Source organism: Prunus persica, chromosome G1, assembly GCF_000346465.2.
Source record: "Prunus persica cultivar Lovell chromosome G1, Prunus_persica_NCBIv2, whole genome shotgun sequence".
Lineage (NCBI taxonomy): Eukaryota > Viridiplantae > Streptophyta > Magnoliopsida > Rosales > Rosaceae > Prunus > Prunus persica.
The window spans coordinates 32,743,801-32,766,565 of NC_034009.1; the positions used below are offsets into that span (position 1 = coordinate 32,743,801).

General features: G+C 37.6%; 3 protein-coding genes across 7 annotated transcripts; all 3 read left to right on the forward strand.

Moving 5' to 3' along the window:
* LOC18788797 (alpha-galactosidase 1) lies at positions 4,454–8,059 on the forward strand. The gene is made up of 15 exons (XM_007222387.2): positions 4,454–4,843; positions 5,362–5,420; positions 5,604–5,660; positions 5,744–5,778; positions 5,865–5,968; positions 6,090–6,165; positions 6,265–6,323; positions 6,441–6,506; positions 6,591–6,674; positions 6,760–6,824; positions 6,919–7,001; positions 7,084–7,174; positions 7,284–7,333; positions 7,453–7,593; positions 7,716–8,059. The coding sequence occupies exons 1-15, from the start codon at positions 4,635–4,637 to the stop codon at positions 7,806–7,808; spliced, it is 1,272 nt and encodes a 423-aa protein (XP_007222449.1). The 5' UTR covers positions 4,454–4,634; the 3' UTR covers positions 7,809–8,059.
* LOC18788941 lies at positions 9,223–11,978 on the forward strand. Its single transcript, XM_007222891.2, has 7 exons — positions 9,223–9,710; positions 9,833–10,006; positions 10,148–10,226; positions 10,341–10,400; positions 11,292–11,413; positions 11,503–11,574; positions 11,667–11,978. The coding sequence occupies exons 1-7, from the start codon at positions 9,373–9,375 to the stop codon at positions 11,767–11,769; spliced, it is 948 nt and encodes a 315-aa protein (XP_007222953.1). The 5' UTR covers positions 9,223–9,372; the 3' UTR covers positions 11,770–11,978.
* On the forward strand, positions 12,066–21,941 carry LOC18789419 (katanin p80 WD40 repeat-containing subunit B1 homolog). 5 transcript variants are annotated; one of them, XM_020565508.1, is made up of 20 exons: positions 12,066–12,769; positions 12,864–12,979; positions 13,111–13,354; positions 13,594–13,724; positions 13,928–14,045; positions 14,210–14,436; positions 14,582–14,684; positions 15,334–15,404; positions 15,511–15,585; positions 15,655–15,798; positions 15,910–16,138; positions 16,325–16,855; positions 18,318–18,377; positions 18,455–18,576; positions 18,851–18,985; positions 19,634–19,708; positions 19,854–19,966; positions 20,994–21,110; positions 21,215–21,283; positions 21,403–21,941. In XM_020565508.1, exons 3-20 carry the CDS (start codon positions 13,327–13,329, stop codon positions 21,461–21,463), a joined length of 2,409 nt encoding a protein of 802 aa, XP_020421097.1. In that variant the 5' UTR covers positions 12,066–12,769; positions 12,864–12,979; positions 13,111–13,326; the 3' UTR covers positions 21,464–21,941. The 5 variants fall into 5 exon arrangements, with proteins under 5 accessions (XP_020421097.1, XP_020421085.1, XP_020421091.1 ...); XM_020565496.1 differs by having other exon boundaries at positions 12,864–12,967; positions 21,400–21,941; XM_020565502.1 differs by having other exon boundaries at positions 12,873–12,979; positions 21,400–21,941.

Below are 22,765 nucleotides of genomic sequence, written 5' to 3' on the forward strand. Positions count from 1 at the left end.
ATATGTTCATGGCGTTCATGATGCTTAACAACTCATCCATGTCCTTCGAGACATACAAGCATTTATTGCCGTTGATCACACCTGGTTGCCTATGAAACTCATTGTCATTAATTCCATTGCTGCATTGTTCCGATCATAGTATGAGACAACACTAGCAAATTTGAAATAACGGTCTGAAATATTTTTCAAGATATCTGGAACATTGAAGGCTTTAGCAAATAAGTTTGGGGTGGCAGTGGTTGTCACCAACCAAGTGGTGGATTTTATTGGGCCACATGATGGAGTGAACGGGGTGAGGTTGGGAAACTTTGAGTGTTTGCACACATTAGGCAGATGGGTGAGTCCAGCTTTGGGATTGGCTTGGGCACATTGCATAAATTCAAGGGTGTTCTTGGCAAGACATGAGCAATTTGTTGGGGTTAATAGTCATAATGCTCATTCAGCAACTATATCCAGTGAAATACATAGGATATTTCACCTTGTATTTGCCCCACATTTGCCCCATGCATCGGCTGAATTTGTAATAAAAAAAAAGAAGGTGTAGCAGGAGTATCATGGTAACTGTGTAATAATGGCATTTTAAGAATTTTAATGTTGTGGATCCATTTGGAGTTACATTCCAGGCCCTTTAATTTCGTACTCACAATTTACATTGCAATATCAATACTAGTACAATAAAAGTACAATATAATGACAATATGAAGATAATAAAATTACAATACGATAGCGATACTGTGAATATAAATATGAAACACACCATGCTGTATAGCAATGCAACCCAAATTATGCAAATTTAACAGAATTCACATTCAACATAACACCAAACCCACCACAAATAAAATTAAATTTGGCATTACCTAACAAAGCAATACAAATCATATTGTCTAAGAAACATTACGCAGTGGAATATTATTTTAACAGGTGATTTTATTGTGGCCTGTGGAACCGCACCTTAAGCAATTTCTTGTAATGGTGCCCTCTCCTTGTGAGGGAATTCGTAGCTTCTTCTGTTTGCCTGGCATGACCTTTGCCATGGGAGGCAACACCACTCGACTTTGAATATCTTCAGGAATAACTCACATTCCGTGAGGCTGTACCGGGTAAATGCTATCTGAATAAGCATCCAACCAGGTATTCCGTGTGTAATACCAAGAAGCCTTGGAGTATACATTTAGTTTCAAGAAGCAGCAAACTACAACTACATGCTTGCAAGGTAGCTGTTCAAGTTGAAACTTTCTACAACTACAACTACTGTTCGTCAAATCTACGAGGCCGTCCATATCACCGTAAAAAACATTAAACTGTATGTTATTTAGTTTAACGACATTCATCCTTGCAGCATCATCCAACTTATTCCTTAACTTCTTCTTGCCAAAATTGGGGCACAATATTGTTGTGAAATTCAAAGTCAACTCACGATTTTCAGTGAATCATTTCACAAGGAGATTAATAATTTTCCCTATCAAATGAACCACTGGCAGCATCTTTGCAAACCTAAGGACTGGGTTTATTGACTCCACAATATTTGTTGTCATTACATTATAGCGGCGTCCATCCATACGAGCTCTAAATCACTTCTGTAACTTTTCTTGTTCAAGATATTGAGAAACATGTTCCTTTCTCTTAATCTTGCTAAAATGTCAATCAAATTCAGCAACTGAATAAGATTTCGCAGCATGCTCAAAGTGCATCAGTATTTGATCACGCTTTTTCAACTTGCAAGTGTGTTTCATGTTCCCCTTCATATGATAAAAGCATATGCCATGTTGCGCTGTTGGGAAAACTTTGTTCCACACATTCTCTATGCTAACATTGTGATTAGAAATGATAACAAGATTGGGACACTCACCAATGGATTTATGAAGTTTAGTGAAAAACCAATGTCATAATGCATTCGTCTCCAAATCCCTGATCCCAAAAGCAAGAGGATATATATTTTGATTATCATTGAATGCATTTGCTACAAACATAACACCCTTGTACTTAGATTTTAAATGAGTGGCATCCACGACTATCATTGGGCGTATGGAAGAACGAAACCCTCTAATACATGCGCCAACTGCCATAAATAAACACACAAAGTGATTGTTCTCATCAATTTAGATGTGTGTCTTTGTGTTGGGATTCATACGCTCCAATTCATAGCAATAAGCTGAAAGGATATAATAAGCCTCCTTGGCTGATCCTCTAATGGACAATAGAGCTAACTCCCTTTCTTTCCAAGCTTTCGAATAATTGATGGTCAAACCAAAGTTGTGTTTCACATCTCTTATTAGGTCACTTGGTGTATATATTGTCCGAGAATCCTTCAACTTCCTTTTAAATGAAGTGGCTACAAGTGTTGCAGTTGCTTGACGATGGTTGTCATTTACGAACCTCAAATCACACTCATGAACAGCTGTACACCTCACAATCGTGAAGTTGTATTTTTCAATTCTCGATGCTCGGACCCATCATGGGTATTGACGTTGACAACAAACCACAAGCAACCTCTTAGTGCAAGAGAATTGCCCCTTAAATTCAAAGTGGCCTCTCAATGCCGTCAACCATAACTCGGTCAACAATGCTCCCTTAATAGAGAATTTGCCCAACTTTAATTTTTGGATTCTAATCACTTCGCGAATACCCTGTGTCCAAATATGCTTCTCCATCATTTGCACCGGCCACATTGTACTGGTTATGTTCACCCATTTGACTCAAATAATGTTCACGAGTGGGTTCAGATTCTCCTCCTAAACGCATTATTGGCAATTGGGCAGATGTTTTCAAGCGGCCCAAAATAAGAGGGCAGAGTACACTGACACTTCATTTCTTTCAGTACCATTATCACCACCATGCATCTCCTCCACCTCTCTAAAATCAATCATGTCCATAAAATCTATCCCAACATCACTTCCCACATTAGTGACATTTGTATTATTCATAGTTACTTCATTGCTTTCAACAATGGCAATTGAAGAACGACCCATCCGATACTATTTGTCGTGATATGCATACTATCAACTGCATCATTTGCCAGTCCTTTGTCTTCTATACTCACGAGTAAGGGATCTAGTTTTGAAGGTGTTACCTCACAATTGTCCTTTATAAAAAATTTGACATCATCATCGTCCTCAATCTTTATGTGCTTCCACTCATTCGAGGCCACCAAAATTGAGAACTTCAAGCAAATCTTGTCTTCCCTGCTGTTTGTATTACCAATCTGATGCACACAATCTAACAGTTCAGCAAATGTAATGGTCTGTGGAACTATTAAGCCTTTTGAGTCACCTTCTTTGTATTTGCACATCTTCTTTGAGGTTACCAATTTTCCATTATAGCAAACCAGCATAACAATTGTCTCCATTTCTAACCATGACAAAACAGCATTTCATTAACACAATACAAACACAATAACCATGCAATACAATGGCAATATAACAGCAATATAACGGCAATATAATAGCAAAATAACAACAATACCACAGCAAAATAACAGGAACACAATAGCAGTACAACACTAACACAGCAGTGAACAAGGATTCATCACAATCACACTACACAAATCTACTACATAAAATGAAAAATCCCAAGTTTCAAGATTCACATATCCAGAGCAATCTAAATGCAATTGGTAAAAATTCAGATGGATGAGCATGAAGATTCAAAAAACCTAATCAAAAGCAATTAAAGCCAAAACCAATTTAATAGAAACCCAAACAATCAAAATAAAATCAATTTCACAGAATCACACAGATATTAAGAAAATAACCATCAACATTACCTATTCGAGGTCGGCCATCCAGTAGAGCTTCAAGGTTGCAAGCAGCTATTCAGAAGACATACCTAAAAGATGGGGTCGAGGGAGGGTTTCGCGATTCAGAAGAGAGAGAGAGAGAGAGAGAGAGAGAGAGAGAGTGAATAGGGAGTTGAGCGAGCTGAGAGAGAACAAAATTTCAGAAAAAGTGATATGTGTGCAATAAGTGGATAATAAATATATATTTATAGGTAATAGTTGCAAAAAAATTAGTGAGAGATGGTATTTTCAATTAAAATTATAAAAACGATGGCATTAGAGCTATTTCCCAAAAAATAAAAAAATGGCGAAGGTGGATCTCACCAGGCGAGAGGAAACGGAAAGGATGAATAAAGATGGATGAAAAAGGGCAGTCAAAATAATAGACAGCTGGCATCATACGATTGGTGTGGGATACTGAGGTGTCTTGCTGACCCTGGCAAGTTTTATTCACTTGACTTTGGGGGAAGATTGCTTTCTAATAAAAGCAAATTCTAAAAATATATTTTTTCCGTTTTCAATTTTAGTTTATTTGTAGTTGTTACCTTTTAAATATACATAATGGAAAACTAAAAAATAAAAAGGTAATCCATAAAACAAATCTTCTTGTCAAAATCAAAGTCAATAACAGAGTCGTGTTTTGCCCTTTTAGCAAGTTTGGCTATAATGTTCTTATCCTATGAGAAATATCTTATATATACGTAACAAGCACGGCTGCTGTTGTCAGTTTTCATTAGGTTAGAATCTAGAGTAGAGAGGGTGTAAGGAGACTGGAGAGCAGTAGAGGAGAGGGAGTGATAAGAGTAAGAGACAGCAAAGAAAAAGAAGCAGCAGACGCAGAGTAGTAGTATTGGTAGAAATGTTGAACATGAGGAAAAAGGACGCCGACGGTGCAGTAGTGCCAACAACGACGATTGTGATGGCGTTGATGCTCTTCTCATTTATATCACCACCCATGTTAATGGGTGTTTCTGCTTCGCAGAGAACAAGAATGATGGTGCCAGAAACCCAAGAGCAGCACAGACGGAATCTGCTTGCCAATGGGCTTGCATTGACTCCTCCCATGGGGTAAGCTAAGCTAGCTCTCTCTCTGCTTCTCTCTCTGTTTTTACTTGGTTTTAGCTAGCCGGTTCGGTTATCAAATATCAAGGGTTCACTCATCTTTCTGCGAAATTAGTGATTCCTCTCTGTTTTGTTCCCTTTCTGAATTGCAGTGATGCTTTGTTTTACTCCTCCTAGCACTTTTACTCTAGTAATTCGAATTAGTGTCCTGAACCGTATGACATGCACTTTTACTGCAGTATGTATGTACGATATGGATCAGAGTTTATTTTTCAGCTTCTAAATTCTAACTATGTATGTTACATTTATTTCATATACATGTCTGTATACTAATCCCCTATTTGATTTTAATAATAAGGGAAAATCTCATCATTATTTACTACTCAGTGATTCCTCTCGCATTTGAAGTTATGAAGTTGTGACCCTTCAAATGTCTCACGGCTGACTGCAATTTTTATCTTCCTTATATTTTCACTCCTTTTCAAATACTTGTGGGATTAATCAGGTATTTTCTTTTTTATCAGGTGGAATAGTTGGAATCACTTCAACTGCAAAATTGATGAGAAAATCATCAAAGCAACCGGTAACTTTAACTTATGCTTAATCTGTAACCAAAGCTCATGCCTAATCCAAGCTTCATATACTAAGTATAAAGCCATGTTCCCAAAGCTATGGCAGCATAGTGATAATGTGTTGATGGTTGGGGTTGTTGGTTTTGTAAATTTATTGGGGTTTAATAACGGTTCTTGTTTCTCTGGTTTGACAGCTGATGCTCTGATTTCCACCGGGCTCTCTAAACTTGGATATACCTACATTAACATAGGTACATTGCTATTTTCTTTTTCTCTTCGTAATTTCCAATTTAGTCAGAAGATGATGACATACTTCATTTCTTGCTATCTATAGATGATTGCTGGGCCGAAATTGCTCGTGATGACAAGGTTCTATTTTTAATCATAAACAATTCGGCTTTTAGAATGATTGAAAAAGATATGGAGATTTACTAAGCATGAGATTTCAAATTCAGGGTAATCTAGCGCCCAAGAAATCAACCTTTCCATCAGGCATTAAATCTCTTGCGGATTATGTCCACAGTAAGGGTCTTAAGCTAGGAATCTACTCAGATGCAGGGTAACATGACTCTCATACACTCCAATACAGAAAATATATGCTGCATATTTGTTGTTGAATGTTGATATATACTCATATTTGTTACAACTAAACAAATAGTGCATGCAATTATACTTTGCAGGTACTTTACTTGCAGCAAAACAATGCCTGGTTCACTTGGCCATGAAGAACAAGATGCCAACACATTTGCTGCTTGGGTATGATATGTTGTAATGATTTTAATCAGAAGGAGTCATGACGTCTGCAATGATGATATTTGGTCATAGGATCTTGAAATACTGCAACTTTTTTTGCAGGGAATTGATTATTTGAAGTATGATAACTGTAATAATGATGGCTCAACGCCAACTGCTAGGTAAAATAAAATATCTATGATGATAATGCAGTAACGCTACTCATGTTTGTTCTTCCTGCCTGCACGTTTCCCTGTATTAGGTATACCTCAGATAAAGATTTCTATATCTTCTTGTAGATATCCCGTAATGACCCGAGCTCTGATGAAAGCAGGCCGTCCCATATTCTTTTCTCTTTGTGAATGGTAATGATCTTGTTTGTTAAAACTCAAAAATCATGTAATTGTTTTCTTTTTTGTTAGTAATCCCTAATTGTTCTTGTTTTTTAGGGGAGATATGCACCCTGCTCTATGGGGTGCTAAAGTAGGAAATAGTTGGAGAACTACTAAAGACATTTCTGATACATGGGAAAGGTAGAAAAGTGTGCTACCAATGAACTCTCAAATTGGTCTTCTATATGGGTCACACATAATACTTTTCTTGCATTTCCCTTGGCAGTATGGTCTCTAGAGCAGACATGAACGAAATTTATGCTGAATTTGCCAGACCCGGTGGTTGGAATGGTTAGTATTCTAATGCAATTATGCTTTACCTATACTGTCGTTTAGGCACATTGTTGATGTTTCAGTAAGAGATTTATCTGCTGAATTTCAACAGATCCCGACATGCTTGAAGTGGGGAACGGAGGAATGACAAAAGATGAATATGTAGTCCATTTTAGCATATGGGCCATTTCTAAGGTACCATAAGCATTTTCTCTTCTCTTATATGATATGTGCAGTTTAAGGCCATCGGTTTGGTAATGCATAAGCCATGCTGCAGGCTCCCCTTCTTCTTGGTTGTGATGTGAGGAATATCACAAAAGAGACAATGGAGATCGTTGCAAATAAAGAAGTTATCTCTGTAAACCAAGGTAACTAACTACAACCTTCAGATAGACACTTGTTTTCCTTCCTGGTGACTGAACGAGTTTGCATTAATAGAACCCAGAATTGTAAATTTGTGTTGATTAACTGTAACAGATCCACTTGGTGTGCAAGCCAAAAAGGTCAGAATGGAAGGAGATCTTGAGGTAAAACTGAAAATGCCAGCAATCTCTTCTGATATATGTAGGCTGCTGTTCTGCTTCCGTAAGAATTCTGTCACTGTCTGTGAGATTGATCGACTCTCAATTTTACGTACTTTGAACAGGTTTGGGCTGGTCCGCTCTCAGGCTACAGAGTAGCTTTACTCCTTGTCAACCAAGGCCCTTCGCGAACTTCCATTACAGCTAACTGGGATGATGTTGGAATCCCCACAAACAGTGTTGTTGAAGCAAGAGACCTTTGGGAGGTATAACCTATAATTATATGGTCTAACATAAGGCCTTAATTAGCATTCTTTCTCAGTTCTTCCTACTCCGTTGCAGCCGTATTGTATTGTGAGATATTTACTGATATGTCTCTGTCATGCAGCACAAGACATTGAATGCACGATTTGTTGGAAACTTGACAGCCACCGTGGGCTCTCATGCATGCAAAATGTATGTTTTGAAGCCAGTCTCGTAACCATGAGTTTAGTTGGATTGGAATGTTGATGTTGCTGTTGATCTGTCGACCGCCCAACTATACATCTAATGTCACGCTCATGGTTTACTATCCATGAGTTCCTATTTGGCATTTTACCAAAACTTGATTTCCAATTAATAAGAATCTGGAGGAGGCAAGGCTCCTCTTCTCCACTGATTTATGTGTATCTTCCCATTTTCTGGTGGATGGGCATAAGGAATGAGTAAATCTTATGCAGTATGATCTTTTTCTATTTTGAGTCTATGACCTACCTCCATGCGCTTAACCTTAACATGACTTAAAGTGGTACTGTAAATTGATGCGTTGAGCTATGAACAATTGAGAAACTATGCTTCGATTTCTACGACTCCCAGACTTTTCAAGATAGATCAAACCAACTCTTCACTTTTTGGGAATGAAGGGGGATTCGAACTTAGACTTCTTCCCACATTGAAGAAGGGGATGAAGGGAAAAATTGAAATGGAACTCTCCCCGAAGCTATATCCTTCACAAAACATCCATAAGGAGTGAAATGTGAAAGATGTGACATTGATTATCAGAAACAACTTGATGAAGAAATAAAAGATTGTGGGAAATATTAAAATATGTAAAATAGTGTTGAGTTTAATCGAGAATTTGAAATAGAGGCAACATGTGTGATATCTAAACATTGCCCTTTACCCTCAAACACCTTATTCCTGGATGTACTCAGACGGAGTTTTTGAGTATTTAATAATCTTTTGTTTGGTTTAGATATGTCTAAATGCAAGTAAATGCATTGGTTTAACTCGAGTTCAAACCGAACCAACACCAAGTTTTGAGTTGAGCCCTAAGATGGGGTGCAAGTTGGATTAGAAAATCCGATTCCGACTGATTTCATTTCGAAAATTTCTGATTTTGACAAGTCCAAATCAATTCCGACAGCCTAAAGTTTTGAAATTCGAAAATTTGGATAAAAATTGAATTGGTTAGAATGTATCTAAATATTCAAAAAAATTCCGAATTCTGAAATATATTGGGGTTTCAAGCTTAAACTACACACAATTACTAATTTCATGATGACCAAATAAACCTAGACAAGTTATTTCATAAAGGATAACAACATATAAGTACTAGTATATAATATTTTTACAAGCTTACCGTATGAGTTTTTAATTTTGAGTCAATTTTAATCATTCAAATGGTTGGCCATTTTTAGAATTTTGAAATAATGTTTGAAATATTTCAAAAAAATTCCGAAATATAAAAATTTCAAAAATTTTCGAATTGGAATGGATATTGTTCCGAAATTTTTTAAAACGGATTTGGAATAGAATTTTCATTCCGAATACCTTTGGATTGAAATTAGAATCTCATAATTCCGATCGGATTTATCTGAAAATCACCCCTATTCCCGAATGGGCTTTGAAGTTTCCGGCTTTGGTAAACAGAATGGGCTCTTGCTCTAGTAGAGAGTATCTCATTAACTGTGCTCCCGCGGTTGCGGGAGATAAAGAAAGAGAGAGTATGGAATTTAGAAACCCATTGTCTCTTGTCAAAGAGAATAGAGGAGTGGATAAATGAAATGAAGGCGGCCATAGCCACAGGAGCCACAGCCCAGGGCGGGTTTATACTCCCGTATAATAATAGTAGTAGAACTGAAGAATCCCACTGTCATTCATGGAAGAAGAAAACGGTCTATCCCAATCCCAATTCCTATCTGCCAAAGCCACCTCGGCTCTTATTACTAGTATGTGCCACTGCCAATGGCACTAATACCAGTACCAATGATCTGGGTCTGGGCGGCGGTGGTGGTGCCAAAGGCTCAGGAACCACTGCCAGAGGACGCAGACTTCTTAAAATTCGTGAAGAGAAGAGGAAACGCGAGCACGATCGCCTTCACAACTACCCTGCCTGGGCCAAGTAGGGCTCTCTCTCTGTGTTTCTTTTTTTCCTTTTTCTTCTTCATATTTATTATTTATTAACGTGTTATGTATTTCCTGTTGCCTGTTGGGTCTCTCTCCCTCCCTCCCTCCCTCTCGCAGAGTGTTGGAAGACGCCTGCAAAGACGATGCTGAGCTGCGAGCGGTTCTTGGAGATAGCATTGGCAACCCTGAGCTCATGAGGAAAAGGGTTGAAGAAAGAGTTCGCAAGAAGGGTAGGGACTTCAGCAAATCCAAAACCGGTTCTGTCCTTGCCTTCAAAGTCACCTTCAGAGAGTAAATTTCTCATCTTTCTTTCTTTCTTGTCTGCATAACGTAGCCTAGTGTTCCATTTGATTTGTAAAAATTAAAATAAAATAAAAATGCAAACTATGCTTTTTCTTTAATATGATTTAATGTTCTTTTGGTGCCTGGCAGCTTCAATCCTCTTGATTCCTACATATGGTTTGAATTCTATGGATCGCCATCTGATCGCGACGTCGAGCTCTTTGGCAGTGTATTTCCACTTGCTTCCTTTCTGTATTTTGAGCATTAGGCCTTAGAAAAATACTCTTTTTTCCTATCTGGATGATTTATTATTTCCACTGAATCTACTGGGAAATTTATGCAGGTTATTCAGTCATGGTATGTTATGGGACGCTTGGGTGCCTTTAATTCTACTAATCTGCAGGTTCGTCCATGGCCTGCTATGACTAACTTTATTGTTTTGTGAGTTATTATCGCTTAGGACCTTAAGTTCTTACAACTTTACTGAACATTTGTAAAATGGTATATTGGTAATTCTGAATAGTTTAGCCGGATTGGTGATCTTAAAATGGTATATTGGTATTCAACATATGAAGATATGATGATCGGAGTGGCGAGGGGTTTCGACTATGGGGTGATCAAGGGTTTTGTGGCAATCATGGCAATGCTAGTGACATATATAACAACATCCTGTTATCAGAAATGTATACGCTCCTAGTAATTACAGCCATCCTTTTGATAATGAACCATTTACAACTTTCAAAAAGGAACCCGTTTCTTGTTTGCCTCACTGGGCTTATAACATCTCATTCTTATTCATCAATGCGTCATCTGGTTGCTGACAATTTGGGAGGAAAAGGATTTGTAGTATAATACAACTGGAATTTGGGTGTAGACCAGTAAAAAGTGGAAGAGATTTGGTTTCTGAAGTATTTGTGTTGTGTTGCATATTTTTTATACCAGAGAATCTAATACAACTGAAGTCCCTATCACATCAGTTTGGCATATTGTTGGCGTTGTAGGTATTAGATTGTAACATAGTATCAATTATATGCTATGCAGAGTGTTTTTGTAGATGGTACTTGGCTATGCGAATAACACGTGTTGTAAATTCATCTAACTGAGTTCATTATTCAACTAGCTTACAACTTTTTTTCCTAACGCAAGAGGCAATTGTATCAGGTCCTTTTGCTTTATAAAACATATGCAGAAACTTGCTGAAAGTGCTTCATCTTGTCAGTTGCTTTAAAATTCTAGTAATAGTTGTTGCTCTGTGTAAAACAATTGAAACGTGCTAATATAGCATTGATGGCAGCTTGCAAATTCTTCCATGGAGTATAATCCCCTTTATGATGTGGATAAGGGTTTCAAAGTGATGCCATCTTCATTTCATGATATCAGTGACGTTGAGTTTCAGGATAACTGGGCTCGTGTTTGGTATGCGTTGCAGAACTTAGCTGAATTTTTGTTTTGTAATACTTTGTACTTCTTGTCCATATGATAGTTCAAATATAAATGTACAACAGGGTAGACCTTGGTACAGCTGACTATTTTGCCATGGATGTGCTCCTCAACTGCTTGACCGTCTTGAGCTCAGAGTAAGTCTGAATAATCTAAAGAGAGATGTCTCAATCTTTGACTGGACGGATATTGACTACATTGCATTGTTTCCTTGCTTTATTGTTGGCAGATATCTAGGCATTCAACAGATAGTTTTTGGTGGGCATAGAATTGGTGATTGGGAAGAGGGGATGACCAACACAGAGGATGGATATAAGTATTTCAAGATCTGAATATATTCAGATATAGATGTTTCTGAAAGTTGTACTGTTTCGAAGGGCTTGAGGTTTCATAACATGTATCTTACGCCATGTTATGATCCTGTCCCATATTTTATCGTTACCTCTTCCGAGGGCTTAGAGTTAGCAATTTGTGACCATGTTCTTATACATTTTGCATCCTTTTTTAAGGTCAAGCTATTAAGCATCTATATTTATTTTTCGGTCCGAGTTCAGCATCTAATTGAAGTTGTAACAAAGTGTGATGGGTAATATTGGGTGGTCGTGTTAAAGAGTGGCTCCCACATAGATTGATTAAATAGTAAATTGATAAACCAAAACAACAAAAATGAAGAAAAGGCTCCCCTAAAAAGAAAGAAAAATGAAGAAAAGGAAAAGAGATATAAATAGAAAGGTGAGATAGAGTTGAGGAAGGTGAGTGATGGGTGGGTAGTCTGTTTTATTTTGATTTGGGAAAGGAGGGAGAGAGACCCAGCCAGCTCTCATTTTAAGATTGATTTATCTTCCAGGACAAGGCTACTTTGGAAAGAAGAAGAAAAAGATTTTAATACAATACTTCCTCCAAGTGTTTTTTATTTTTGATCATTTGATAAATTTCAAAGTACAATTCCAATAAAACAAAAAAGAAAACAAAAATCAAACAAAAGCCAAAAATAAAATGTTATTATACATTTAAGGAGGGCGGAGGGTGACTCAATTCGTGACAGCGTCTACTCTTTAATCTGCTTATGCGTAATTACTCATATATTGGCACTGGCCCGCCGCTGCCTTTGTATTTGAGCAACCAAAAAAAAAGAAAAAAAGAAGAAAAGAAAAAAAAGAAAGAGAAATAGAATAGAAATGGACTGAGGAGGAGGAGGCTGGGAAATGATGTGGAGTTGGAAGCAGAGAAATAGAAGACGACGAGAAATCCATGCCTTTGCCTTTGCCTTTGCTTATAATACTCAGTCTCTGCCTGGCTGCGACAGTAACTTCCTCCTAGTTTAATTATCTTGTAAGAATACTCTATTACGCTACTGTTTCGTCTCCGTGTTGCGTATTTTTTCAATTTTGACAAGAAAGAGAAGAGACTAAACCATGTAATGTAGAGTGTGAAGGAACAAGGCAGAGAGTCGAGACGGCCTCAACTTGAGCGGAAAAAAGGAGCCTCCAAGCCAAGGACCAAGCAACGTTGTTCATTTCCTTCCGCAATGTACCTCATTCTGTGAGCTTCAACTGTTCCTTTTGAGCCTATTATTATTATTTTTCTCTCTTCCTAGTCTCAAGCCTGAAGATCTAATTTATTCTATCCCTAAAGTCTGTCTGTATTAGAATTTTGAATTTTGAAATTTGAAGGTACGGATTGAATTCTTCGAGATCCGGCCTGAACAAGATGAAACGCCCATCAGCATCAGCATCCTCTTAATCAGCGCAAGATTTGATTTTTTTTTTTTCCAAGGGCGCAAGATTTGAGTTGAATGTGTGGAGTGGAGAGTTGGTACTGCTATATTTATTTACAAAAAAGATAAACCTTAAAAGAATTGCTAGGGTTTCTCTTTTCTTTCTTTGCCCATGACTACTAAACGCGCTTACAAGCTACGTATCCTCCTCTCGATTTAATTATGTTCATGAAATTACCATACAATCTCCCTCCCACACCTGCTGATTGCACAATCTATATATATATATATATATATATATTAATCTTTAAACACATGTATGTATGTATGTATGTATGTATGTATGTATGTATGTTATGTATGTATGCATGTGTAAGTATCAGACTGAGAAGAATATGTATCCGAAAAAGTTTTAGCCTTAACCTGTGTTGTGGCTCAGAGGAATTCGTAGCACATTCTTCAACTGTGAATTGCCTTAAGATAGGCAGAAAATCTTCCAGAGTTCTTGTCACTGGCGGAGAAGATCACAAGGTCAATCTCTGGGCCATTGGGAAACCCAATGCCATACTGGTAACCTTCTCTCCCTCTCTCGCTCGCTTTAGGCACGTCTTTTTCTCCCCTCCCCTTAATTTAAAGGTTTCGGCCTTCATCATATTCTTGTGAGGTTAACTGACACAGATGCAAATTTTCCACTAAAATTGTATAATTATCAACTTGGACCGAATTCTGTTATTTTGTCGATTCTAATCTACTCAATGTGCCTTCATACCCAGAGTTTGTCTGGACACACCAGTGGAATTGATTCGGTAAGCTTTGATTCTTCAGAGGTCTTAGTAGCTGCAGGAGCTGCAAGTGGCACAATTAAGCTTTGGGATTTAGAGGAGGCAAAGAGTATGCTGTTTATTTTTTACTCTGCAATATATTTCTTTAAATCATCAGAACAAGAGACTGCCCCTATCGAAACTGCACTGGCTGTTTTTCTAGATATCTACTGTATGCTGTCAAATTGTCTTTCATATATCTTTTTTGTTTTTGCAATGTGATTTTGTGTGTAGTTGTTCGCACACTTACTGGTCACAGATCCAATTGTATATCTGTGGACTTCCATCCTTTCGGGGAGTTCTTTGCATCTGGCTCGCTGGACACAAATCTCAAAATATGGGATATCAGGAAGAAGGGGTGTATTCACACATACAAAGGCCATACTCGAGGAGTCAACGCTATCAGATTTACACCGGATGGCCGTTGGGTTGTTTCTGGTGGAGAGGACAACACTGTGAAGGTTTGAATTGCTTTTGTCTTGAAAAATATTTGGTTCTATCTTCTTGGGCAATTATGGATGTTGATACATGTAGCTTGTAGATAGTAAACCAAAATTTGCCATTTGATTCTGACAAAATATAAACCAATATCTAATATTTTACCAGTTGTGGGATCTGACTGCTGGTAAGCTGCTGCATGATTTCAAGTGTCATGAGGGCCAGATCCAGTGCATAGATTTTCATCCCCACGAGTTTCTGCTAGCTACAGGTTATTGATACTTCTGTTTTTTAATCATCAGTTATGCATTTTTCTTGCGTTATTAGCTGTATATTAGAATGCATTGTTTCCTGGCAATTGAAAATAGGTGTCAATATCCTTGGTGTGTCACGATAGTCCCTCGAGATATTGGATTTTTATGTTTTAGTGCCGTTTTGTCCTCCTACTGCTGAACATAGATCATTGCCTCATTGTAGGCCACTTCTCCCTTGCTATAGATAGTAGTTTAACCCATTATTTTCATTTCTTATGAAAATTCTAGGTTTTGTATAGCCATTGGTTCTTAACTGCATCATTTTGATCATTGAATACCCTGGTCTCTGGTGCTTTGTGTTGTTTAGAGTAGGTTTTCTGTACAATGGGCAGGACCAACTACAAAGAAGGACTCCCTCACTCCCTTGGGTTTAATAATTGCAACTTCTTTCTGTGACATAAGATGGAATTTGTAGATACATCATACATCTAGGTTCTAAATCTTATCTTAGTTTTCAGCTAGTTTGCAACTGTTATGGTTAAAAATATGCATGGTTCAGCTTTTATTAATTTGTGAGACATTTCTCCTTTCTGTAAGGGGTGGAAATACTTTCATCTGTTAGACTCCACATCTGTTCCTTATGTATTATTGCTCATTTCCTTTCAGGTTCAGCTGATAGGACAGTCAAATTTTGGGACCTCGAAACCTTTGAGTTAATTGGCTCATCTGGACCTGAGGTATACCCCATGAATACTGCTAATGGTCCAAATTGCCAAGAAGCTAAGGTTTTCAGGATTTTCTTTCTATAAGGAGATTATTAGTCTAATTTCTAGTTTCTAACAGACAACTGGAGTGCGTTCTTTGACTTTTAGTCCTGATGGGAGAGCCCTACTCTGTGGATTGCATGAAAGTTTGAAGGTAAGCTCATGTAATCCTTCATACGAATCAGGGTTGTGAAATATGCATGCTTAAACTCTTAGTTTGTAGGTTTTCTCGTGGGAGCCAATAAGATGCCATGATGCCGTGGATGTTGGATGGTCTCGATTGTCAGATCTTAATGTTCATGAGGGAAAGCTTCTTGGATGCTCATACAATCAGAGTTGTGTTGGAGTGTGGGTTGTAGACATCTCGGTATTACTCAGTTTATCTTTGTTCTTACATTGAGATATTTTCTTGTTTTCTTGTTTTCTAGCTCTGGTGGTATTATATATTGATATCAAACTGATCTGTTGCTTGGCACAGCGCATAGAACCGTATGCAATTGGTAATGCTAGCAGATTGAATGGGCACACAGAATCTAAACCATTATCTGGCGGGAATCTGTCATTACTCAATGAGAATGCTGCTAAAAGTTTGGGTCGGCTATCTGTTTCCCAATGTTCAGATTCTTTAGTGAAGGAAACAAAATCTCTTGGAAGGTTATCAGTTTCTCAAAATTCAGATCCCACTAAGGAGCCAAAAGTTATTGCATGTAGGCTACTTTTTAACCTTTACTGTTTTTAATTTCTTCATGGAGTATTTTTGTGTGTATCTATTGTTTTTGGGATTCTCAGATTTGTTTTATCATGGATCTTATCTTGGCCTCTTTACATGTCCTTTTGTTATTACTTCTCTGATGTTTAGACTTTTTATGTCTGGCTATCCATCCTGAATGAAGCCACAGGAAATGTTCCTGGTACTCCTCAAAGGATCAATTTGAACTCCAGTCCAAAAACTATTGCGGCTAGTTCAGCAGCAGTTCCTAGTGCAACTACCCTGAAGAGGAGTTCTACTAAGATCAATTCAACAGCCAATCTTCCAACTTTTAACAAGTCTGATGTCATACCTGTAATTGTACCGAGAACTAGTATAAGACCAGAGTTGCCAGCTGAGTCCAGAAAAGAGGCCGGTGGTTCTGGGAGAACACTGGCATTTTCTTTGCAGTCAAAGGCAACTGATTTCCGGAAGTTGTCCAATAGCAGAGAAGAAGTGGATAAGTCAACTGTCTCTTCAGTGTCTGATTCCGCTGCTTCTAACGCTACTGAATTAAGCAGTACTGCAGATAAGAATGGTTTCTCAACAGTTATAAGTTCAACCCAGGGAATACATACTGCTGAAAGGAACACAAAGGATGACAGATATTTTGGACCTGGGAAGCATGAGACAAGTTCAATGCTGGAGGCAACTGCGAGCTACCAGCATGAAAGTTGTATGTATCTGATCTTTAGTAGCACTCTTTCCACTCATAGCTTTTCCATCACAGAACATAAAATTAAAAAAAGGGGGTGCGGGGGAGTCCACTCTTAATAGTTTTTTCTTTAACTGTAACTTGAACTAAATTTAAAGTAGAAAAAGAAACTTGTACCATACTTAGTGTTCTTAAAACAGTTTAAGTTTGTGACTCAGCCTCACACCAGAGGTGTTTTGAGTCTCAATTGAAACATCATTTTTTTTGTTAACTGTCTGAGAATATGTCACATGGATCAGATGTACATCCACCACAGGCAGGAGGCCTAGACCTACCAAAGCAAATATAAATCATTAACCTGAATGATGACAAATCTGGTGGATATGAGAATGTTGTTTATTGTTCTGGTCATTATGAGTAATTAGTGTGTAATGGTGGTAGACTGGAGTAATGCAGTTCATTTGGTTCCATGTCATGGTTTTCACCAGGGTGTAGGATATTAATGGAAGTTCGGCATATTTAGTATATTTCCAATTTAGTGTAAATATGGATCTGGATTTTGGAGGTGCTTGTCAACTTTGTTATATATCTTATCTCAGTTTTACTTATGGATTTGAAGATGTTCACACATCAATGACATATCTATATATGAGCCATAATATTGTAAGTTTGATGGATTTTCTAGTTTCAGCTGTCCAAGCTTTCAATATGTGAAAATTATATTTAGACTTTAAATTCTTTATTTCGGGCAGGATGTTGTAACTATTAGATTTCTGATCTCAGCTTCTCAAGGCATTCTGTGTGTTTGTGGTGTGTGAGTGGTGGAGATCTCCCTCCCCTTTGCCCCACCCCCTACTTAAATAATCGCTTTTTGGTACCACAATAATGTTATAGGTGTTCTTACACTAGCTTGGGAATCAAACAGTTAATTTTCACAATCAGTTGCAAAGGTTGTACAAGGCTGGTTGAATGAACCCAGCATACAGTCAAACCACAAGCCATCTCATTTCATTAAATGATTGGTAATCATTATTCCACATAGGTTTTTATCAAATAGTCACTCGAAGAAAGGGCCTTCTCAGACTAGTGTGAAAGCAAGGCAGATGGGCCTCTGAGCATGAAAACCATAATAACAACTACCCCTTTGATGATGGTATTGCCAGCAAAGGGGATGGGCCACTTAATCTGAGGATGGATTCTCCATATTTGGATTCACAAATGGCAGTTAAAAGGAACATGTGTATGTTTTTCATGTTAAATGCTGTCATATCCCATGTGCTTTAGCTTGGTTTCTCTGTTGCGTAATGCTTAATTCTATATTTTGTGTAATGTTCTCTCTAATGATTGATGGCCTTGTACTGTGCATGTGGTTTTGTCTATCTTAGTCATGTACATATGTCCTCTTGAGATGGAGTGTCATACTGCCAATGATAAAGCTCCAGTTTTTTTCACCTTTGACCTTTATTTTTTTCTTCTTATCTAGATGAAACTCGAGGGCACAAGGTGAGTAGAGATGCATACTCTGCTGAAGGTCAAAGAGGAGGTATAGCTTTTTACTTCTGCTTCATTTCTATAACTAGTCTCGTGAAGTATGACCGAAGCTCTATATGGTATATCTAGGAAGAATGCGCTCACTTGCTGTGAATTGGGAGAAAAGAGATAGATATTCTAACTACGAGGGACCTACGCCCAATAGTACCCTGGGAACAGCATCTGCGGTGAACATGCCCCCTTTGAATGCGGTATTGCCACATTTTTGTTCTGCCTTTTTGTGACATCTTTCTTTCTAAACACGCATCATAAATTGCATTTATGAAGATGGCAGACGAATAGCATTTCAATTTAAAGAATGACATTTAACCATAAGTTAAACTTAATTGCTAATTCTCAAAATATTTTTCTTTCCTCATGATTTCATCATTTATGAGAACTGCTAGAAACCATGAATTGAATACACCATGAACTTGTATAAGATCTATCATTTTCTCGTGATAACTTCTGGATGGTTGTTTGAAGTTTAAGCAGCGAGGTTATCCTACATCTACTGAAAAAGAATTGGTGTCTGCTAGTGATGAGGATGCTATTGCAGATCTCATGGAAAAACATGACCAATTTGTTGGCTCCATGCAATCTCGTTCAACTAAATTACAGGTTATCTTTATTGATTTTGAGACTTTGCTTAAGTGTTTATGTGGTGCTGTTATCTTCTCTATGTATCTATTATTTCTTTACATGACCTTTGGGTATTTTTGAGTTGATGGTGGGAGCTCAATGCTTGTTAGTTGGGGTAGTCAATTATGCTTAGCTCTCTTGACCATTATTTATTGTATCCCAGCTTTCTTTCTTTTACATAATTTCTTTTCTTTCTTTTTTCTGTCCAAGAAGAGTCCAGTTGGTCCTCCTTTTGAAATTAAATTGCATGCAATACTTCTTTATTTAATTGTAGGTTTTGCTTGAGCTTTTTTTTGGGTTATTTTTTTCCTGTTTGCAACATTGTGGCTACGGAGATGCAAGACCTTTTGAATGCTTCTTAGTAGCAGTTATATCAGTGTTCTGTGATACTAGCTTTAGGAATGGGAGAAAAACTAGTGAATAGAAAGGGGGCTAGGGTTTATGATGGATTTTAAAAATAATGGTACCACCTAACGGTTGCAAATGGAGTTTAGCAAGCTTTAAGAACAGCTGAGCTGCAATGAGGAATTACCAATTGTTGAAGTGTTGCTTAGCCACAATAATAATAGTGACGATTTGCAGACAGTATATATTTTACTGACGAATCTTGCGGGTAACTGTTTGCAGGTAGTCTATAGATATTGGGAAAGGAATGATGTTAAGGGGGTCATTGGTGCAATGGAGAAGATGGCTGATCATGCTGTAAGAATATTCTGTGGATTGTCTTAATTGTTTTTCTTAGCCCTCAGTTTCTAGATACTACTGAATGTGGAACAAATATCCCTTTCAGTTATTGTGAGAACTTAAATATCTGTTTAATTTTTTGGGCTTTGGGCTTTTAATCCAGGTCATTGCGGATGTAGTTAGCATTATGACAGAAAAAATTGACATTGTCACACTGGATATATGCACTTGTCTTCTGCCACTCCTCAATGGCCTTCTAGAAAGTAACATGGATAGGTAAGAATTTTAAGCAACCTCTTCCTTTTTTCTTTATTTATTTTTATTATTTGGGGCCTTTGTTAGGTAGCGGCCTTCTAGAAACTTAATGACATCAAATTGTTTCATGTGGAGAGAGCTTTGCTACCTTCTAGAAACTTTCCTTTTTTTATTGTTTTTTCTTTGTGAGTTTTAGTTTTAGTCAACTGCACTGCAGTACTACAATCGTCTGAGCCATCTATTAAAAAAGTTTGCTTTGTTGTCTTTTTCCTATTGTTCTATCACATAAGGGGGTTCCCTACATTGTAGGTGCTTCTTGCCCCCGCCCCCCCCCCCCCAAAAAAAAAAAGAGTTTTCCCAACCCCAATGTGTACACATAGAAGTATCATCCACTCATTTGTTGTGGCATGTTCTCATAAAATATGACTTGCAAGCTGGTGCACGCTTTGTCTATGGGAAATCATTCTAATGTGTTATTTCCTTTAACTTTATATGCTTTGAGCCTTTGATATTATTTTATTTTTTTGTCTCTTCTTTTAGGAGTAATGTTGCCTGCAGAGATTATCCTTTTTTGTCCTTTTCTTTTAACTTTATTTTTTCTCATAATATGGAATGCTATGTGGTTTTCTGGTGTACTGTGGAGGTTGAATGAAACTTGTGACATGCCATGTGAGCAATCGTGTTACTAGGTAGATGTTTTGTAAGAAGTAGAAGACGTGCTGTATTGTTGCACGTAATTTCACCTAATGGGAACAATTGTTTAAAGAAGTGTGGAATCAAGAAAGAAAAAGGCGGGAGGGTGGGTTGTTGGTGGCGGTGGAAGAGGGGACTCTAATCACAATTCTCTCCAGGGATGGATGTACCTGGGTGATGTATTTTGTGATCCTGGAATCTTTCATCTGCAAATTTTCTATATTTGACAGGCAATTATAACATTCCTAAGGCTAATTGTGAAACAAAATCTCAACCAGTACTTATTGGATTTTGTGCTTGGAATCTTTCATCTGCAAATTTGCTGCTCATTATTTGATGGCCTGACCGTATTCAGGCATTTAGGCATTTCTTTGGAAATGCTGCTCAAGCTGGTTAGAGTATTTGGTTCTGTGATCTATTCAACATTATCCGCATCATCATCTGTTGGTGTTGATATTGAAGCCGAGCAAAGGTATGCTTTGTTTATTGTGATATACATTTTTCTTTACCTTATATATAGACTTTAAACATTGATTGCATTTGAGATGGCTTTCTATTTTGAATTGGTTATCATAGGCTGGAGCGTTGCAACAACTGTTTTATGGAGCTTGAAAAAGTCAAAACCTGTTTGTCTGCTCTTACCAGGTGCCTGTTTTCAAAAAATTTAGATTTTTAAAGTTGGCTTGACCACACTTTGTTTTGCATTTTAACTCATTATGCCAGAGATGCCAATATCCTTTTGTTCACTCTTTTGCCCATAGAAGAGGAGGATCAATTGCGAAGTCTGCACAAGAGTTGAATCTAGCTCTTCAGGAAGTTTCATGACTGAAAGTGAAAGTGCAGTCTGGAGGGAGTTTGTGCATTTTGGAGTTATGGACCCCTCTTCTTGCAACACCTGATGGCTGGCTATTGACGCAACGCTCTGTGTCTCGTGTGGCCTGGCTCGGGCATTCCCTGGTTGTACATTAATGCTAAGTGGAGTTATTAACTACAAGCTTATTCTAAACTATTCACTAAAACAAGAGGCTAATTGACATGTCAGTATACATCCTGTCTGCACGGTTTTGGGAACTATCAATCCATTTCTGCTCAGCGGAGAAGAGATACCGCTCCGTTTCACACTTAACCGAATATGTAGCATCAAATTGTATCCTTTGGTTGCATCAGTGATGATTTAATTATTATTATTTTAAATAGATACGTTCCTAATGTAAAAGATTGGTGCTACTGTAACAGGTATCCTGAAAAAAACTGCAAATGTGAGTAATGGCTTTAATATTAGATTCTTTCAAGTCCTCTTTCACCTTATTGTCAATGGTGAATTACATCTTTTTCGTTTTGTTATATTTACTTTTTCTTCCCTCGTTTGGATTCATAAAATAAAAACAAAACAAAAATTAGAAATTTCATGTGGGAAAAAAAAAAAACTTGGAATTTTGAGCCACAAACAGCCCACCACCTCCCTCACCATCACCTCCCTGCCACCACCACAACATTTAAATCTACAAAGCACCACCTCTCATTTATAGATTGATGCCCTCCTAAAAGAATTCCGTGTTTAAATCTCATTATATTTTAACCAAACATGAAAATTAAAAAATTCCCAAAACATGTTTATCCACCATTTTTTAATTCTTTAGTACTTGAATGATGAGAGAAATTGTGTTTAAATTGTAAATACAAATTATGTAATGAGTGGTGCTATTGTCACCCAGTTTCTATCTTCTCCTGTCATTACATCACCGCCAACAAATTCTACTCATCTCACCCCCTATAGTTTCTAAATTGCCCATACTCATTCCTTCTATTTTTCGGGCAGTCCAACTTTATGCAGAGAGAGAGAGAGAGAGAGAGAGAGAGAGAGAGAGAGAGAGAAGGTGGGGAGATGGGTAGTTTGGGTGCTGCGTCTTTCTTTTTTCAGATTTCTCTTTCATTTTCTAATTGGTTTTAAAGGGTTCTAATTGGAATTCACATGCCAAAATATAGTTGTTGGGTTACTATGTGTGAATAGAATATCTATATAGAGTAAAATATTCTTATGGTAAAATTTTTGAGTATAAATCGATTGGAAGAGGGAGATTTACACAAATTTATTGGGTGTCTCGGAGTTTCGAACCTTTGCTCACA

Excerpts from the sequence above, each read along its gene's own strand:
- LOC18788797 (XM_007222387.2), top strand. The coding sequence starts at position 4,635 with ATGTTGAACATGAGGAAAAAGGACGCCGACGGTGCAGTAGTGCCAACA. Across the intron at positions 5,969-6,089 it reads GGAATCTACTCAGATGCAGG|GTACTTTACTTGCAGCAAAA; the intron begins GTAACATGACTC and ends TATACTTTGCAG. Across the intron at positions 7,175-7,283 it reads AGTTATCTCTGTAAACCAAG|ATCCACTTGGTGTGCAAGCC; the intron begins GTAACTAACTAC and ends TAACTGTAACAG.
- LOC18788941 (XM_007222891.2), top strand. The coding sequence starts at position 9,373 with ATGAAGGCGGCCATAGCCACAGGAGCCACAGCCCAGGGCGGGTTTATA. Across the intron at positions 10,007-10,147 it reads TTCAAAGTCACCTTCAGAGA|CTTCAATCCTCTTGATTCCT; the intron begins GTAAATTTCTCA and ends GGTGCCTGGCAG. Across the intron at positions 10,227-10,340 it reads ACGTCGAGCTCTTTGGCAGT|GTTATTCAGTCATGGTATGT; the intron begins GTATTTCCACTT and ends AAATTTATGCAG.
- LOC18789419 (XM_020565496.1), top strand. The coding sequence starts at position 13,327 with ATGACTACTAAACGCGCTTACAAGCTAC. Across the intron at positions 15,799-15,909 it reads TGTGGGTTGTAGACATCTCG|CGCATAGAACCGTATGCAAT; the intron begins GTATTACTCAGT and ends TGCTTGGCACAG. Across the intron at positions 18,378-18,454 it reads TGCTGAAGGTCAAAGAGGAG|GAAGAATGCGCTCACTTGCT; the intron begins GTATAGCTTTTT and ends TGGTATATCTAG.